Genomic DNA, 20685 nt, shown 5'->3' with positions numbered 1-20685 from the left:
ATTACATAAAAATACACCAAATAAAAAAATATGTATATAAATGAGTAAAAAAAACAAACATTTATCATGCGCATGTCTCATAGAATGAAACCACGGAAAACGCACACGCTAATTTACTTTGCACCTACAATTATACCCCTTTATAACACTACAGAGTACAGAGTATGTACACCTTTTTGTACATCCAACCTTCAAACACATGCTCATTTGGCCAAAATTGACAAGTCTACTTAAGCTCCCATATGAATACATACTTCCGACGGGCACTGTACTAGTCTCCATTCATTTATGTCACTATTCTGACCTACTGAGAGTGTGAGCGGCTGCTGCTGCACTAACCTGAGAGGCAAAGGAGACGACACCGGCTGACTCAGCATCAGGCTGTCGTGAGGGGAAAGCTGCAGTGAAAAAAACACACAGAGGTAGATAAAAATGACACACACACACAAAAAAACCCAATGCATCATTAAAACATTTATTCATTATGGAGGACACAACCAGAGAAAATGTGAAAAGCACACCTGCACCAGGATGCGAGGCCTCTGAGAGGAAGGGAAGGGAACTTTGTGCATGAAATGAGAAATGTGCCTGAAAAGAGGAAAGTAATAGTAAATATTCAGCAGGGTTGGAAGGATGAAGAACGCACACATTAGTAAAGTCGAACATTTTGTGGTGTTATGACTGGAAGTCTCACATAAAACACGTCTAAACCAAACTGTTTAGAAGCATTTCAGTCCTCACCAAAGCAAAACACATTCTGGATCACGATTCACTATACACACATTCTCTATTGTTCACTAGTCTTGCCATTAGGGCTGGGCAATATATAGTGATTCAAGATATATCGAGTTTTCTATTTTGGCCATATAGAAAACGACAATATCGCCTATATCGAGACACAGTAGTCCCTCGTTTATCGCGGGGGTTACTTTCTAAAAATAACCCGCAATAGGCAAAATCCACGAAGTAGTCAGCTTTTAAGGCTGTAAAACCCCTCACCACACACTTTATACAATTTTCTCAGACAAGAATTAACACATTTCTCTCTTGTTTAAACACTCTCAAAAATCAAACCTTCGTAGATTTTAAAACATAAACCTGTTTTCAAACATACAGCACTTCAGAGTCACACTGCTAGCAATCAGACATTGACGCCGAATGCAATCAGAGTCTTTGTTGATGATGATGTCAGGCCATCAACATGGACACTGGTCTGTTCACCCATTCAACCATGGAGTAGAAGCTGTGTGTGACCACCTGGAGCTGCAGGACATGGCCTTTAGAACCGGGACCGGACTAGGAAGGATTAAACGTGGAGGAGAATCAGCGAGGAGGTGGTAGTAGCAGGTAAAAGTTCTCTCTGTAGCACTGTGGTAAGATAGCATTAGCCGCTAATCACACCGGCTTTTTTCACTGGTGGTTTATGTTTATGAGAGGAGAAAAAGGAGTGCAGCTCCTCGCTTCAGCAGGTGTTGTTGCTGGTGGGTGAACGCAGCATTAGCCAATCAGAGCGTAGAACTAAATGCGCGTTCATACGCTGTAAAAAAAAAAGTGCATCAAAAATTGCACTGTAAAAAAAATTTGCGAGGGATGAGTGTGGAGCTAAAACAATGTTCAAACATAATTCAGTTTGAAAACAGGTAGAAATAAATTATTTTCACAAGGTACAGGAATGAATCTGATCACTAATCACCAGTTGTTTTTTGTTGTTTTGTTCCGTTTTGATGATTAGCTAAGGGCTATTTCTGAGTATGTAGATTGTTTAATGATACTGTATATGGGTTATTAATTGAATTATTAGTTTTACTTAAAAAAAAACCTAAATTGGTAATGATTAAATAGTTAGGATTAAATAAGTTTACACTTCATCCTACTCCCTTTCTCTCATGTAAGTTGAGAAGTATAAGTGTTGATGGATGATAACAATTGTCTATTTCTACAGTTGTAATTCAACATTTTTCATTTTATGTTTTCTAAACTGTTGTTCTTTTATCATTTTACATATTCAAAATAAACACAATCAATCAATCAAAAATATTCTGCCGACACGACAGAACTTACTTTTCAATAGGCAGAGCGTGAGGGCCAGAGATTGAGTAGCGATACAGGAATGTGAGGAACTTCCGGAAAGCGTCAAAGAAGGGCCAGTGGGAGAGCAGGCAGACGCACTTATTAGTGTAGACGGAGTGTGTGTCTATGGTGCTGTCGCTGGTGTCAGCAGCTGTCTGGTCGGAGGCAGGACACATGTGTTGATCCTGGCTCAGGATTCCCAGCTGGGAACGCTGCTGCTCTGTCAGGCATTCTGGAGGGAACGGCTCGTAGAACTGAATGGCAGCACCGTACACCTGGAAAAAAGAATCATCAGCACTTAAACTCAATCCTACAAAACTATTATATTCTAACCCTGTGTTTTTCAACCTGGGGGTTTGGACCCCATGTGGGGTTGCCTGGAGTTTAAATGTGGTCACCTGAAATGTCTGGTAATTGAGAAAAATAAATAAATAAATAAAATATATTTTTTCCTTAAACAAATGTATTCTATACTTTGACTTCATAAAATATATATCTAGTTATTATTAATAATAATAATAATAATAATAATAATAATAATAATAATAAAAAATGCAATAAAAAAAATACCTAAACTGGCAAAACTTGTCACTAATCTTGGCTACTCTATATTTGGTCAATAAGGTATAAGGATTTCACTGCATGATATCATGATTTCATAAAATGTACATCATCGGGCAAGGTTTGCATGAATATTATGATGGAAATAAAAATAGAAATACTAATAAAGGTTTATAGTAGAACATTTTTTTAATTGATTTGGAGTCATTTTAACAGCATTTATGGCCAGGCAGACACTTTTTAAAAACAAAGTGAGCACATTTAAACTGAGTTGCAACATATTTGGTATCTTTTTATGCATTTAAACTTTTTTTTAACTGAAAGAAATGTAGTTGGACAAAATGTTTAGGCATCACGACATTGACCTAATACAGAATAACAAACAAGATAAAGAAGTAATTCTGATATTAAAATGGGGTCATAGTATAAAAAAGGTTGGGAAGCAAAGCCTTAAATATTTGCACTACATATATGTGATATAAGGAAAAAAATATCTAACATTATAAAAATTAAAAATCACATAAAACTAAGAAAAGTAGGAAATGTTTTCACTGAGTCCTCTGCAGATGTGACCAAAGAAAATTCTTGTTTGTCCACATAAATCCATTACAGCAAGTCCTGAAGGACTGCAATCCCACATGTCTCATTGCTCCAACACATTACAGGCTCTATCACATCAACAGCTGTCTGAGGAAAAACATTGCTGATTCAAGTGGGAGACATTCAAACACCTGCAGGATTGCAGCCCTCCAGGACCAACGTTAATTATCCCAGTATTAAGTCCTTAGCTGACCTTAGTTTGTCTACTGAACCTTAACAGCTCACATATCTTCGAGAAAAACCAAGGGGATGCACCGGTCACAATACTGGTATCAGGTATTGGACGCATCACCGATACAACAATCCGATACTGCTGACCTAAAGCTGCAGTATGTAGAATTGTGAGACTTGTATAGAAACAACAACATCCCCCCCTCCCTTCCCTGTTTCAAAACATATGGTCCCTTACCTGTATCCTCATGAACACACACAACTGTGGAGCTCATAGCAACTTTTTGCTTAATAAAGACTAGTGACAGATGTAGGGACTTTATCTTGTGTTAGTGGAGACTTTTCTGATGTTTTAGAGACTCTAACATGAATGCTCATATCACTCTGTTGTTACTGTCCTCCAAAGCAGCAGTAGCTGCTGCTGTGAGCCCCTCCCCCTCCTACACAGCTCAAACAGGCGGCTGCAGTAATGCCTGCTGCCGGTCAAACCCACATCATTCCACATCCAGACTTCAGGTCCTTCAGTTGTTTTGTTTTTTTTGTTCAGTTACGGTCTACCTTTTTGTGGCTGTAACAAGTACGTTGGGCAGACTGAGCATGGGCACAAACCTCTGGGGAGTCTGTCCCCCCCCCCCCCCGAGTATGTTTGGTTCTTTAGACTGTTGCTTCTCCACGTCGGTCTTTTTTCCCACTCGCTTTATCGTGTAACAGTTATGCCTAACGACAGCATGGAGACTTCTACTGCTGGAATGTCCGCCATTGTACTTTACTAAAGAGGATGTGAACGCGCACCGACTTTAGTAGGGCATCCAATAGTACCACCCAAAACAGCTCATGGAGCACTCTGTTTGTCATGCTCCTGGATTTCTAAACTTCATATACAAGGCCAAGAGAAGGAGCAGAGGTCCTGATTTCTATCAGAACACTTTGAGTTACAATATATACTCAGGGGATTATGGATTTTTGACCAAATGAAGCCAAAAAAAAACCTTACATACTGCAGCTTTAACCTTAGCCTCAACCAATTAGATTTTTATCAGGGAGTTAGGTTGAGAAAAAACATGTGTGTGTACTTGTGCATGTCCTGCTATGGAATGGCAATTGAACATTTTTAAGGAGGTTTTCCTGCACACTGAATATGATGGAAATAGTCTACACAATGCCCTGAAACCTTGCACCAATGTTGTTAAGTTAATCAGAAGCAGGATATTAAAAATTATCACTGAGTTCCTTAAACGGTGCACAAACTCCCAAGCACAACTTTCAGATTAAGTTTGCAATCCAGCAAAGATTCCCTCTGACCTTGAACAAAATAAAAGATATATGAGCTGATGGTGTCCTCACTTCACCTATATTCCTACACACAGACACAGACTAACGGGGACACCCACCTGCGCACACAAATCCCCGACTCAGCAGTGCTTGGAAGCAGATGACTCTGCTGCAGTGAACTGGTTTTAAAAAGCTTTGTGTGATCAAAGTTCAATGGGTTTTCTCTTGTTTTTAGACAGGATGGAGTTTCACCACTTAAATTACAAATGTGTGTCAACATTGATCCTGTTCCAACAAACGTTCTTTCAAGCCCACACATCATCACGTCAGAGCGCAGACTGTTTGATCTGGAAGCTTGGGTGTTGTTGCCGTCATTACTTTTGTTGAAATGTAATGAAGCAATAAAGATACAACATAGAAACATTTCCATAATAGTGTGATTAAATTTACCCATATCAATAAAATTATATATACAATTCCAGAATTGACATTTCAAACAAGGGCAGTGCTGAGCCTAAAAAGAAACAGTGTTCTGGATCACATGTGTCAGTCTAACAGTGGGAAGTTGTGTAGGTGGTCTGACAGTTCTCAGTGTTCCTGACTGTATGGACGAGCGTTATCATGCATGAAAATCACATGACGATTAGGGTGGTCAAAACCTTTTTTTTTTTTTTTTTTAGATTCTCTAGATTAAAACCCTCCAGATTTGATAGAAGTGAATTAATATATAGAGGTTCTTAAGAATGTTTGTGGCGGATCCAAAGTTTCGTATTGTTGGTGAAAAAATCACTGATCTGCTTCCTTTCATAATCTGCTCGATTAAGGGCATCACAACGCTTTGGTGGAATCTCTGAACTTTTTCCTTTACCATAATGTTATATATATATTGTAGATGTAATTAGTCAATTTTCAGAAAACTTTGAGCAGCTTATTCAACCTCTAAGACTGTATGCCTCACAAATGTAATGTCATTTATTGTATTTTATTGTTTTAATTATGCACTTTAGGTTGCCAATTCACAACTGGCTAGGGACTGCAGCTGGACATTAGCCGCAACGGCTAACGCTGCTCCTTTTATTGTAAAACTGGATTGTCCACGGAATTACAAGATAAACTAAAATAAAACAACTCCTCTTCCAAATTTTTTCCTAAATTATCTTCCAGATGCCAAAACCTAATGTAAAGTTCTGATCGAGGTTATATGAAACTTTGTTTTTTTACCATGTTTTAATGGACTACTCTAATAACGATGTTGCCAGATGCTTGTGGCAGTTGTTGCATCTTAGTTTTTGACAAACTTCTTTTTTTTCGAGACTTTTTATAGCCAGAAGTTCCATTTGGAACAAGCAAACATGTTTTGATCCCACGCTCCACTTTGTGGATTAATCAAGGAGTGGGTAAGGTAATCAGACTTGTGGTCATGCTACGTGCACATGCTAACATGGACATTCAGTTTTACTCCACACTTCAGTATTTATTCTATATATAACATGTTGCACATTTGTAATTGTTGCATTTTTATTGCTCTTAATGCAATTTATTTAGATGTATAATGAATAAAAGATGACCAACCAAAGTATGTGAATACGTTAATAGGGAATAATTCTAAATCACTTTGCTTACCATATTTTACTAATAATAATGACTTAAAAGTTGTATTGATGCCAAAATGTCAAACGAGAATGTCCAGCCTGGTTTGAGATGACCAAAAGGGCAACAGTCACTAAAATAACCACTTGCAGATGATGATCTTTGACTAAACCACATGTTGAACCTTGAAGCTGATGCACTACATGGCCAAAGCCCCCCCAGGAAATGTCACTACTGTCTGATAAGAACAGAAAACAAAGGTTACCCTTCACACAGGCTCACCAAAGCTAAAAAAAAGATACAGAAATGCTAACGGACCTGACAGGCAGACATTAAATAGTGACTCAGGATGTTGTGTTGGAGCTCGTCTGAACTGTATAGTGCGGCAGACTATTTTTATCTAAATATTTATGACCACTGTGTATGTTGTCTGATTCTACGCTCACAAAGCTCTGACCATCCTGAACCACTTTCCTAAACATGATGACACCTCCACAGTCACATGATCTAAATGAGAAATAGACAACTTTCATCACTGTGAGGGCCACAAAAATATGATCGTCTGATCCGGTTATTAAATAATGACCAATTAGTGCATTAATGCATGATCAAAGGTTCATTTGCTTTTGTGTATTTGTTGTCATTTGTGTGCCTTTTTTACCATTATGTACATTTATTAGGGTGGTCCATCAAAGCATGGAAAAAAATTAAGTTTCAGATAACCCTATATTAGGTTTTGGCATCTAGAAGATGATTTAGGAAAAAATTTGGAAGAAAAAAAGAGATGTTTTAGAGGTTGCACAAGCTGCTCAAATTTTCCTGTAAATGAACTAATTACATATACATTACTTTACATACATAACTTTATGAAAAAGAAAAGTTCAGAGATTCCACCAAAGCATTATGTAATGCCTCTAATCAAGCAGACTATCTAGGGAAGCAGATCAGTGATTTTGTGATGTCAACAAAACCACAAATTTTCTAACATGTTTTTTCTTTTTTGGCTCGATATGTTATAGTATAGAGCAATTTTCAAGTGTCTTGCGCAATCTCTAAATATCAATTTATTTGCAGAAAATTTGGATCCAAATAAATTGGCCAGATATGGAACCAAATGCAGGGTTCTGAGCTAATCTTTGTGTAATTTTCTCGGCCTTTTTAGTGTTTTTAGAGTCATTTTGTATATTTTACAGTCATATAAATTTTGGTTTTTGTTTTCTGTGTTGTTGAAGTTATTTAGTGTCATATTGTCATTGACATTGTCATTTCTTATGTTTTTCTGTCATTTTGTGTGTTTCTGAAATTATTTTTGCGTATTTCTTACTGGGGGCTGCACAAAAGTAGGCAGCCAGATGCATGTGGCACACAGGTCACCAGTTACCCATGTTTGATCTAAATTCAACAAAGCACCAGTCGGATGTGGAGGAGGCATTCTCATCAATCTGCAGCATCTGTGCTGTCATGTCTGACCAATGCAGTTTCCAGCAATTTTCGATTCAATGGAGCATCAGTCATTGTATTTAGCGTATTTTGCAAAGGGAACATACATGCCGTTTACATGTTATTGAAGTGTATCCATCCAAACACCTGCTCTAAAAAAGTAATCTGCAAAGCATTCAGGAGACAAAAACAACAAGGGTGACCCACTTTTTCTATGTGTGGAGTAATACCGATAGAGAGAACGAGGAATGCGTCATCTGAAGGATTTACAGCTAATGGACAGTTGAGTTTGTATGTTCGTCTGTCCTACCTTCTCTCCAGAGGCTCCTGTGAGGACAAATGTGGAGAAAACAGGGAGGGAGTATTTGGTGTTTGCCGGCCAACATTCGATGTTGGCCCCCATGGGAAGGCAGAAGAGTGGAACCGATTCTGGCAGAGGAAAAGACTCGTAGTCCTCCTCTGGATATCTGCTGAATAAACCTAAAAAAAAAAGACAACAGCAAACTATGAGCTCAAATTTAGAGAGGAGGAGAGCACTCGGCCCATTGGGACCAGAGCTTGTTAACAAACCCTAATGCACTGTCGCCCTTTCAATTATCTTTAAATGAAACAAAACAACTCCAATTTAGTTTAATGACAACAATCATTAACACGTATTTAGTCTGAATACGGCTGTGACTGAGCTGACGGATACAATTTTATCCTAAGCCCAGGGTTGGGGTCAATTATAATTGTAGTTGCGTAATTCACAATTAATTACAATTATGGCATAATTATATTTAAAAATCACCTTTTTAAGCTTTATATGTTAGTGTGTCATTCTCTCCTGAAAAACATACCTCCAGTGTTGCTCAGATTGATTCACGTATTTTTGAGTAATCTTTAAATCTCCTGCCAGCAGCCCTTTTCCTGCCGTTTTGCCCGAGGGGACGAGGCTCCGCTTTGGGGATGAGGCCCCTCCCCCCTCCTATATTTTATTCCTTAGTTCAGCCTACAGCATCTGCCTCAGCAGATTTAGCTTTTAATTTACTTATTTTAAATAATTTTGTAAGAAACCCATGGCTTATGTTGTCTGTACTCATTAAAGTACGCATAAAAAAAAAAACCCGCAAAACTTGGGATGAAAAACAAATTAGACGATAGCTTATATATTTTTGTGGATATTTTTCATTTTGATTAACGACGTGGGTCAAAACAGACCCATTATAACAGAGATGCTAATAGAAAGCTAACACAAGAGGAAGGTTAAGTTTTATGGGGTTATTAATTTCCACCTCTGTAATTGTGATTAATTGTAACTGAACTTCAGTAATTGAGAACTGACTTTCAGTGGAAAAATAATAATCAGAATGTAATTGTGAATGGGGAAAAAAGCCGGTCACTGTAATCGTAACTGAATTGTAATTGAATATGGGTAATTGAAGAATGTACCGTATTTTTCGGACTATAAGGCGCACCGGATTATAAGGCACACTATCAATGAATGGGTATGACTGGCTCTATTTTCATACATAAGGAGCACCGGTTTTTTATTCTTCTTCTTATTATTAAGACCCATTAAGCGAAACAAAATAGTCTGATAAGTCAAACTTTATTCAACTCATTAACAATAGCTCTCAACATTGTTCAGGTTTAACACATAAAATACAGAACAATACACTCACTTTTTCAGTTCAGTATGTTGAAGCACAGTACTGGTACATATCACTCCACGAGGCGCCTGACTACTGTAGTCCTAAAGTGCCAAAAATCCATCAAGCAGTGCAGCTTCATCGTTTACCAAAGTTGTACTAAAACATTTTGACATATTAATTTCATACATAAGGCGCACCTGATTATAAGGCTCACTGTCGATTTTTGAGAAAATTAAAGGATTTTGAGTGCACCTTATAGTCCGAAAAATACGGTACAGTAATTGACCCCAACCCTGCCATAAGCATATGAAACACAAAAAACATCAAAAAACAAACATGTTGCAACACATACAAACAAATCATCTGACCTGCAAGAATTTGGGGGAAAATGTGTTCATGTTATCATAGAAATAAAAGTTTTCAAGCACCCCCAAAGATGTGATCACTGCCCCACTGAATTAAAGCATTAACACACAGGATTGCTCCATTGATGTTAAAGATTTTTTATCTATAAATCTTTTATCTATAAATTCTGCTTTCTTGGATAAAGTTACACTAAATACTTCAGTTTTTGCTGAACCTAGTAGCCTGTAATTAGAGGTAGAAGTGAGTGTACAGAGGATGTGTAATGTGATGGTGGATTGAGTTTTACACCAGGATACGGGGCCTACAGGCTGATAGTTATGGAATCAGAGAGGCTTACCTGCTTTGTAGGCAATTGTGTTGGATTTGGCAACAGACTTCTTATAACACAGGTAGACAGAGGAGCCCCACTGCAAACAAGAGCCACAAAAGAAACTGGGTTTGGGTGGGAAAAAGTCTGAATATCTGTTTAAACGCCTTCTAGTCACCTTTTCTTCTACTCCTAACAACAGTATTCCGAGAGATGCAGCACTGAACCTTTGGGAACGACTAATTATTCACGACAATGCAGAGGAAGAAGAATCAAAACAGCATCTACTGTATGTGGCCAAGCACGAGCCCAAAAATTATCATCATCCAAAACCTTTGTATTCATTAAGTTTGGATCTTTTCAAGATTTTGGTGAAACATTTGATTATTTCTCAGAACCGTGCAAGATGAATGAGTTTTAATTTGGTGCCATCGATTGACGGCTAAGAAGGAGGATTGTCAATTGTTCAATTACATTGTTTGAAAGTCTCCACCCTAACTCCCTCTCCCCTGTTCCTTTTCCTCTAATAAAGTTTTTGTTACTCTTCCTTAAGGAGGGCAAGTGATGGTCACATTTATGCAATAAAATAAATAATAATAATAATAATAATAATAATAATAATAATAATAATAATAATAATAATAATAATAATAATAAAACATACATAGCTTTCATAAAAAGTTTTATTTTTGGTGTAATTTTGTGTGTTGTGTATTTTTCTGTCATTTCATGTATTTATTGTTGTTGTTTTCAGTAATTTTATGTATTTTTGTTGTCATTTTGGGTGTTCTTGGAGTCTTTTTGGGTATTTTTCTGGAATTTTTGTTTGTTTTTCTGGAATTTTTGTGTGTTTTTAAATACTTTTGTGCGTTTCTATGGTCCTTCTTGTTTTGTGTGTTTTAGGAGTTGCATGGACCCCTCTGGTACATGCATTGTGTATCCCCGGACCTCTCTATTAGAACAGTAGATGTAACACCAGCCTTTTACCAGAGACCAAGATATTTACAAAACATACATGTGGTGATTGAAAACACAAATTAAGAGTATCAGATTGTTGTTGTCTGCTTTCAAAAGTTGCAGTTATGGAGCCAAACACGGATGAGTAAAAAAAAAACATAAGAAATGAGGAACCGAGGCAAACGCATGACAATTTAAAGAAAAAACAAGCCATGAACAAAAAGCAGCATTTTAGGTAAATAAAAGACTGATCTCATACTGTATATCATAGGCTGAAGAGAGAAAAAAAATATAGGCTCTCAACAACACACAGAACAAGATAATTAATCCGTACACAGGAATTTGTGTCTGTAAATAAACAGAGAGTGAATCATCTCATTTAATGCAGGTACAGTTCACTCACAAAGAGTCAGCTTTAAGCCAAGCCTGAGGCAGGAAGTCAACAGACCTTTGTTGAATTATTAATACAGTCTCTATAGCGCCTGAATTAGTGAGTGAAATCCCAATTTTAGAGAGATCCTCAGGATCTGCTTAAGGCAGAATAAATCTGTTCAGGAAATTAAAAGTGGGACATTTCAGGCTCACACTCAGTGAGTCTCAATGGAAAACAATTGATAACAACACAGCAGCACTAAAAGAGCACCGGAGGACATTCCGGATGGTTGTCCAGTATCAGACACACAAGCCAGTTTGAGCCTCACACCTCGAGGCGGTGATGAAGAGCAGAGCCTCAGTAATCTCAGTAATCCAGAGTCAATCAGAGTCCATTTCTCACACTTCACCACGTCTCAGCAGTAACGACACAAAGAAGCCTCAGCTTGTTCAAGGCTAAGCTTTTCTTTCACAATGCTCCCTCATGTCTTTGTTATACAGTAGGAAAGCTCGGCAGCATCATCTGTTAATGCCAGATCAGAGTTACTCACTGCACTGTACTTACTCCCTTTCATCTCATTTTTGCTGAGTCGTAATTCAAGTTCTGTTTTGAAGATACATTTTATTGTGTAAAGAAGGTTGATCAGTTTGTAACACTGAGTTTAAAACTTGGGCTCACTTCTAATTGTTCTTGTGTGGAGTTTACAGGTTTTCTGCGAGCGAGCAAAGGTTGCCTCTTACAGAGGCTTCTTACAGTCCACAAACATCCAACATATTAATGTTTTAGACTATTTAGAGCAGGGGTTTTCAACCTTTGCGTCAGGACCACATTTGGGGTCGCGAGACACTTAGAGGGGGTTGCCAGATGCCTTCAATTTGTACAATTTGAGCCTATTTTTTGCTTAGTTTTACCCTTTTTCTGCAACTACACCAAACTTGCCATATTTTAACCTTTTTCTGTCAGTTTTTCTTGGAATATTTTTGCTCCTTTTAATGCATTTTTGCTCTATTACCCCCTTTTCTGCATATTCTTTCCACTTTCAAGACATTTTTAAACCCTTTCCATCACTTTTCTCACCAACTTTTAACCAATTTCCTATTTCACCACCTTTTCCACCATTTTGGTCACTTTTAACCCATTTTATTTATTTTATTGATTAAAACAAGGATTTACATCTAGATGACTATATACTATGGCACAAATAATAAACTTCCTGGATAACAGTGGATATTATTCAGATAAATAAATGAATAAATAAATGTGGTTATCACAGATTCATAGAACAAAGAACCATCATTTTGCTGACTTTATGGATGGACCCCAAAAAGCTCCCCCCTTTATTCCCCCTTATAGATGGATGGCCCTGTCTCCACATGACTGTTCTTCAATGTCCATGTTCAACCATCTTCAGGTACAGTGGGGGTCCCAAGTCTATAGAACTTTAATTTTGGGGGTCGCGGGCTGAAAAGGTTGAGAACCACTGGTTTAGAGATGTCTATCTTTAACTTTCCTCAACCTGTCTTTGTGTCCCTGAAGCTTTGGTAAAGTACATTAGTCTTCTGTAACTGTGGGCATCTGTGGACAACGATAGGATTAAAAACCATAGGTTTCGCTTTGAGTTCCAAATGGTTTGTCATGCTATGCTAGAAACATCTCGGACTAAACAAAGCATGAATAATGCAGATCACTTTGTCGGACAATCGTCAGTCCTTCAATTACCATGCTGCTGTTGAGGTTCTTCTCCACTTTGCAGAAAGTGTGCGGTGGTGTCTCGCCTTTACTGGGAATGATGATGCAGATGTCGGTGACGGCCAGGGTGGCGTGCGGCTGGCTCTCGGGCGCGCGGCGGTAGGTGACGTAGATGCGCTGCGTGGAGTTACCGCTGACGTTTGCAGGCCGACCCGAAGGGGTGGTCTGGATGAGGTGGCAGCCTTGTTTCAGCCGCTCCTTCCACTCGTAGAGGACGCTGGGGGCAGAGGCAGAAAGTCAAACGTCAGTCGAGCAATACCGTGATATTAAGTCTGCGTTTAGACCATCATCTGTACAGAGGATGTGTCAAACTTACTGGCTGTGCTCGACTTCTCAACTAAGATTAGTTTGAAACTCCTGCTGTACTTTACAGCACCCCATCCTGTACTGGATCATTAGAACCAATTATAGATGACATCAGACAAAAGGCAGGATTCCTGATAGTCCAGCAGAACCTAATCCACAACCTCTGTACTGAGAGCTACAGAGAATGGGAGTGATTTAAATAGATTTATTGTCACCTGCTTCCATGCTTACTTTATCCAATGTAGCTTTACAAGGCCAGCAACATCTTCTTTGTCTGAGGAAGCTCACCAAATGCAATACAGACAGAAGCCTGTTGAAAATGTTTTATAGCGCTTTTATTGAATCTGTCCTTTCCTTCTCTTTTCTTTGTTGGTTTGGTAACCTGGCCAACAGGGACAAAAACTCCCTAGGGAGAATTGTACACACTGCATCTAAAGTCGCTGGGGTCAATACAGTAGTCTGGATGAGATTTTTAAAAGTCAGATACTGAAAAAAATCAAGTCCATCCATATGGACAGAACTCATCTTTTCTACCCAAAGTACAGACTGCTCCCCTCTGGCTCCCGACTAGCTGTTCCACTAAAAACAGATAAGAGTAGTTCTCCTATGTGCTGCTCTCCATCAGGACTTTAAACACAGAGGAGAGGAGGAGGTAACTAGGATAAACTGCTGCTTTAGTCTCTCTGTGCATCTATTTATTTATTTTAATTATAAGGTATTGGTCTACTTCCCCTGACGTTGTGCCCTGTAAACAACACATATTTGCTCTGAAGTATTTTGCTGCTCTCACCTCTTATGTTGTTTTATGTTGTACATTATGTTGTGGTGTGATTATTGTCTCTTATTTTCTGCAAATCAAACTGCACTTCAAGGGACAAACTAATAAAGTGAAAGTGAAAAGTTGCTGGAGGATAAAAACCATAATGACTTAAAGGCAGGTTGCAATTTCACTGCTCTGTCATAGCAGTAATTTTCAACTTGTGCAGTATAAAGTGCTTCAACTTCACTCTCATTTATACAGACTGTTATTGCAATTACTTTGCATTAGATTTTCATCATTGGAATTGGACTAACTATTTATTAGTTTGTTAGCAATAATTAATGTATTTAACAGGTATAATGCAATTCAACATAGATATAAATGTTTGTTGCTAATTTGTATTAGTATTTAGCTAATGCTAGTTCACAATTCCTGTCCCTGGTTGTGTCTTCCTACACTACAGTAAAATACATTGTTAAAATAATAAAACTTACCCACCCACAACACAAAGATTATAAAACATTCCCACCCACACACACACAGCTATTTAGAAATGGGAACAATTTTGGTTTTCTTTCAGCCAAGACTTAAGCCTTAAGGTAAACATTTTAAATTCTGATATGGTCTTGAGTTCAGTTGGTAATGAATTCCACTACTTAGCAATTTTGTACATTAAGGCAGACCAAATGAAGTCCTGCAGTGTGAAATCTGACAGTTATGATTTATGGAACCTCTGGTGACTCTGTTATTGCCGTTTTGTCTCTGGATAAAAGAACTGAGTGGTTCAGGTGCTAGGTTATTAATGCATTTAAAGGCCTAAAGAGTTATTTTAAATGACTCCTCAGGCCAATATACAGCACTTGACAGTATCGATGCTCCGAGCGGGGCTTCCCTCTTGAAATACCGCTTATGTAAGTTTGAAGAGACGGACCATCTTTGGCCATGTCATGTGGCCGGAGAAGCGGGCCCGCCTCGTCGCGTTGGTGGTGCTCCCCCCCTACTCCCTGGCCTCGCCGCCGTTGTTGGCCCCCTTCGCCGGGGGACAGGCAATCGGGCGTGCGCCCGTCTGCCCGGACCCTGGCGATAGTCAGCTGCGCCGCTTGTGACCACTTGGGGTGCTTGCGTGAAAGTTACCTCTCTAGCGCCCCTAGTGACCAAAAGTTACACAATGTGCCTTAAAATGGTAGTTTTAAAAAGCAAGAAGTTGGTAAAACTTTCAAAGCTTAGCAACGTATGCTTCTCCAGAATAATGCAGTGATGGTAGCGGATTGGTTTTTTTTCCAAAATTTTTGTTGCTTGATTGTAAAGTGAGCCAATGGGCTTTGCTCCACTGTCGTATGGGGTTGTTTTTTCTTTGTACTTAATACCTCTGGCCTCTATTCTGAGAAAGCATGGCATCTCTTTCCATTGCTATGCTGATGACAGCCAAATATATGTGCCACTGGAAAAGAAAATTGCTTTCTCTCTCTCACACCACTTCTGGAATGTCTTGAGGACAACAAATTCTGGATGGCCTTAAACTTTTTAAACTTCAATGAAAAAAAACAGAAGTGGTGGTGTTTGGCCCCAGTGGTCCTTGTGATTCCCCCCCTTTTGATTTGGGCCTTTGGCAAATTATGCAAAGCCAACAGTTTTAAACTTGGGTCTTAAGATGGACAGTGATTTTAAATTAGACCGGCAAATTACTGCTGTTGTGAAATTCATATCAGATACCTGGCAAAGGTGAAGCCTTTACTTTACTTAGAAACAGTAATTCACGCCTTTATTACATCTCGACTGGATTACTATACTGCACTTCCTCCTAACTGGAGTACATAAAAGTGAGCACATCACCCTCATCCTGGCTTCCCTCCACTGGCTACCTGTGCATTTTAAAATGATTTTATTTGTTTTTAGGTCTTTAAATGGTCTCATTTCACTTTACTTCTCTGAGCTCCTCCATCCCGACGTTCCTGCCCCGTCCCTCAGGTCAGCTGATCAGCTTCTCCTGGAGGTACCGAGGTCCAAACGGAAGCTGAGAGGAGCCAGAGCTTTCTCTGTTGCAGCTCCCTGTGGAATGAGCTGCCATTACACGTGAAAAATGCCCCATCACTGTCCAGTTTTCAAACTGCTCTTAAAACCCATGTTTATTACTTGGCTTTTAACCCAACTCTGCTCTTGTTTTAGTGTCCTGTGGCTTGTCTCTTTTCACTGTTGTGTTTTATAATTACATCAGTTTTTATTCTTCTTTTACTTAGTTTATTTTATTGTTTTGCTGTTTGTATTTATTGTGTGCAGCACTTTGTGCCAGCAGTGGCTGTCTTAAATGGCTCTATAAATAAAGTTAAGTTGAGTTGAGGCCGAGGGAGTGGTCTGGCCCCAAGCTGTAATGCAGTATATGTGTGAGAATATCAGGATTCTCGCCAGTGGTGTTTAGCAGGTCCCAAATAATACCTCATTTAAATTTGAAAAGCGCATCGTGGACTTAGTCTTTCTTATTAGTGGAGGACCTAAACCAAGCATGAGTAACTTTCCAACTACATTCATCATGACCCTTCACCAATTCAACAAATAACTTTTGGCTTTAAAGCAAGGCACGCCACGCGATCCCCCTATGCTGTGAAAAATTCCTGGTGAGAACCCTGAATATTATAGCCTGCATGTACAGAAGGGTGGCCTGGGTTGGAAAGTAATATCTGATTAATTTGAAACAATTTAGATCGCTATGAATGAAGAACAAAACCACAAATACTGTAGTGTATAGTACTAACATCGAATTGTACATGTGTGACTAAAATTTTGAGGACATTCCTAATGGGAGAAATCAATGGTGATCCATCAGACCTATTATTAAATGCACAAATGTACATTTTCACAAGGATTTAATTAGGTAATTAACATAATACAAAGTCAATGAAAGGTCTTCCCAATTTTCTGCAGACACACCTTCATTAAGCTTCAATTTCTGAATGAATAATTGAGTGATTCAGTTACTCACCCAAAAGGCAAAGCCATGAACAATCACTGCCAAAGTAAAACCATCACAGACATTGCTATTTTTTTCAGCCTTGCTGCTAAAAATACGCGCGCACACACACACACACACACACACACACACACACACACACACACACACACACACACACACACACACACACACACACACACACACACACACACACACACACACACACACACACACACACACACACACACACACACACACACACACACACGCAGTCTGAGCACAGTGTCTGTGTCAGTGCCTGATAAGCACAGCACTTTGCTGAATCAAGGACCGCCATGGAACCTCCTTGGAGTTGTCATCGCTCACTGCTGCCAGGTACAAAGGTGTGCGACGACTCAACAATTAGCAACAGATGCATTCACTGAATCACTGACAGCAGCAGCAGATCACTCTACTGTCAGCAGAGACACACAGAGAAGTGTGTGGGTACAAATTACTCAGACTAATAAATAAACATGCAATCTTTACAAATATTACTGCGACATCCATGATCTTTTTTTTTGTGAGCAGCAAAAGAAAAAACTATTTGATAATGATACAGAAATAGTATTTCTCGTTGCATCTGTAAGGCCTCAAACTGTGCATCAATTCCTTTAAATTTCAAAGAAAACGGGTGATTTTATTGTACACAGTTTTTCAAACAATTATTTCAGTTATTTTGATAAAATTCAAAAGACAAATATTTTTAATTGTTGATTTATATTTAAAAGCTCAATGACATTTCACTGCATGATATTTTATAAAATGGGCATCATCTGCAACATTTGCAGGACTATTAGGATGGAAATAAAAATAAAAATACTTTCAAATATTATACAGGACTATCATATAAGATTAAAGATTAAATCGGGGCTTTCGCCTTTAATTGGCCGTGTAATGTTATTACATTAATGGAATTTGTCCTCTGCATTTAACCCATCCCTGAGGAGCAGTGGGCAGCCATTTTGCTGCTGAGTTCGGGGTTAAGGGACTTGCTCAACATCCCACAGTGACGGCCCAGGTGAGGCTTGAACCGGCAACCCTCCGATTACAAGCCCAGCGTCCTTAACCACTAGGTCACCACTCCCCTAACATAATATATATTTGAATAGATCTGGAGTAATTTTAAAGACCTTTTCAAAACAGCACTCATGGCCAGACAATCGCACCATATGATATTTCAACAAAATGAATAAGTAACATTTTTTTTTAAAACAAAATCAAACTGAGCACATATATACTGAGTTACTACATATTTGGTATATTTTTATACATTTAAACCTTTTTTAACTAAAAGAAATACAGTTGGACAGAATATTTAAGTGTCACGTCATTGACTCTTAAACCAAACTTCATGTAAGGTAATAAATGCTAGGAAAATGTTTCAAAGCTGCAGTTTACATCCATTAGTTGCTAGGGTGACCCTTTTTTTAATGTTGTTTTTGCCCACTGGTAAGATACTAGTGATGCCAGTGGAAAAACAAAGCAACAATTTGTAATGATTTATTAGTGAAGTAAATAAACAGGAATGTTTCCGATTAAACAACAGCACATTAGTGGTTTTTGACAAGTATTAAGATCTTCAATCTTACCCAAGGTCTGTGAGTGGCGGCTTGTCCCGTCCTCGCCGGTAGCATAGGAATATCTGAGGCACCATCAGGCCGCCATTGTTCAGGTCGGCCGAATGGCCCGTTGGTGTCGTCTCGATGCATGTGAACCCCAGCGGCACCTCCTCACCGATGGAACGGATCACCAGAGCGACGTCGGTTATGGGCGCCTTGGGCTTGGCTGTCTTGTGGCAGACATCATCAAAGTGGATCTCCTGCTCCAGCAGCCTCGACGGGTCCGTCAGACCGGCCACCACAAAGTAGTCGGCGACACGAGGGCCTTTGTCCTCCATCATTTCCCATCCCTGCCTCCTGCCTTCAGAACGAGAGAGGAAGACAGCATGAAATTAGAGCAGGGGTTCCCAAATAGGGGTACGTGTAGTCCTAGGGGTACGATATGGCACTACAGGAGGTATGAGAGAGAGAGAGAGAGAGACACAGAGAGAGAGAGAGAGAGAGAGAGAGAGGAAAATTAACAAATTAAGCGTCAGTCTTGGTCCCACCAGAGGCGTAAGATGACCGGAAACGACACAAACTATAAAACTAAATCTATTCAGGTGCCACTAAATCAGTGTTTTTCAACCTTGGGGTCGGGAGCCTATGGCGGGTCGCCTGGAGTTTAAATGGGGTCACCTGAAATTTCTGAAATTTTAAAACAGATTTTTTAATTTTAATTATTATTCTTCCTTTTAAAAAAAATTAAAATGACACAATCTCAAACAACTGTATTTCTATACTTTCACTAAAAAAAAAAAAAACAACATCTGAGCTCAAACATGAACAAAAACAAATTCTAGAAAAAATAATTTTGCCAGAAAGTCTTAAAATCAAAATGGATCCAAAAAAAGCTTTGGAACCACTCCACTAAATACTGTTAGTTTGCACCTATTTACAAAATGAGATTTTCTAAAATGTCTGTTATCACTTGTTCATTCCATTATTATACTCTATAGTGGTTTTCAAAAAGTCAACAATTTTCTAATCAAACTGTTGTGGTTGGACCAAAGGGGGTACTTGGATTCAGAAATAAAAGAAAGGGGGTACTTGAGCCAAAGAAGTTTGAGAACCACTGAGTTAGAGGAGGAGAGAGAGGGATTAATTTCCATTGAGGAGAAGGTATGGGTCTTTTGTCCTTGGAGAAACTGTAAAATAACAATGCTGTGAATCTTGCTAAGGAGAGCCCATGAGAAGGACAGAGAAAAGAGAGGGGATGTGATTAGGTACCAGACGGACATTTAGACTTCATGGGCTTTGACCAAACAGACTCCAGGTCATGTGACTAGTTAGAAGTTCAATGTACTTGTTCAAGGACACACGTGGGTTTGAAGTAGACATTTACGAGTGGACGTTTAAAGGCTTTGAAGCTTTTTCTAACTGTCAGGAGTGAGCAGGCACAGTTAAAGCTGCTAGCACAGACCCATTTCATGCATTTCAAACAGGAGGCACTTAGTTCCTTAAACGCACCATCTAGCTTTAATTATGTGTCACCACAGAATAACACCCCCAGCTTAGAGACTTTATTTTACGATCGATGTTAATACGAGAGTGGACATAAAGCCAAACCCTTTATTCACATTTCATTTTGGCAACAACAACAAAAAAAGGCTGATCCAGTCTGAATAATCACAATACAAGCCAAAAAATGTTCAGGAAAGAAGCCAAGCAATCAGGCTACCAGCACAATACACTGAATATTACACCCAGCACAATGTTTTACAAATTAGAACGTATTGATTAATGTCAATCTTCTATTTCCTATTCAATTTTAAACTGATGCAGTTTTCCAATCTAATAATATCCTTGCAAAAGGTTAAATACCGTATTATCGGAACTATCAATCATGCAGTTATATTGATTGCTTTCCAAGAAAATTACAATTTTCCTGGAAAAATTAACAGATAAGTTGCCCCGAGGCATAAGTTGTATACCAGGAAGG

The 20685-nt window shown here is 38.8% G+C and overlaps 1 protein-coding gene across 13 annotated transcripts in view; it reads right to left on the bottom strand.

Moving 5' to 3' along the window:
- Positions 1-20685, bottom strand: part of LOC114480571 (C-myc promoter-binding protein-like) — a 105325-nt gene that overhangs the window by 45496 nt on the left and 39144 nt on the right. For all 13 annotated transcript variants that reach the window (XM_028474877.1, XM_028474827.1, XM_028474885.1 and 10 more), the window contains 7 exons: positions 18735-19065; positions 13061-13307; positions 10042-10111; positions 8015-8184; positions 2062-2345; positions 522-588; positions 340-398 (listed from right to left, as the gene is read on the bottom strand). In XM_028474877.1, the coding sequence (XP_028330678.1) occupies positions 340-398; positions 522-588; positions 2062-2345; positions 8015-8184; positions 10042-10111; positions 13061-13307; positions 18735-19045 (1208 nt within the window). In that variant the 5' untranslated portion in view covers positions 19046-19065. The remainder of the gene's footprint in view (positions 1-339; positions 399-521; positions 589-2061; positions 2346-8014; positions 8185-10041; positions 10112-13060; positions 13308-18734; positions 19066-20685) is intronic.

Source organism: Gouania willdenowi, chromosome 3 (genome assembly GCF_900634775.1).
Source record: "Gouania willdenowi chromosome 3, fGouWil2.1, whole genome shotgun sequence".
NCBI lineage: Eukaryota > Metazoa > Chordata > Actinopteri > Blenniiformes > Gobiesocidae > Gouania > Gouania willdenowi.
Note: the sequence above shows the minus strand (reverse complement) of the source record. Positions and strands in the feature narration are given on the sequence as shown.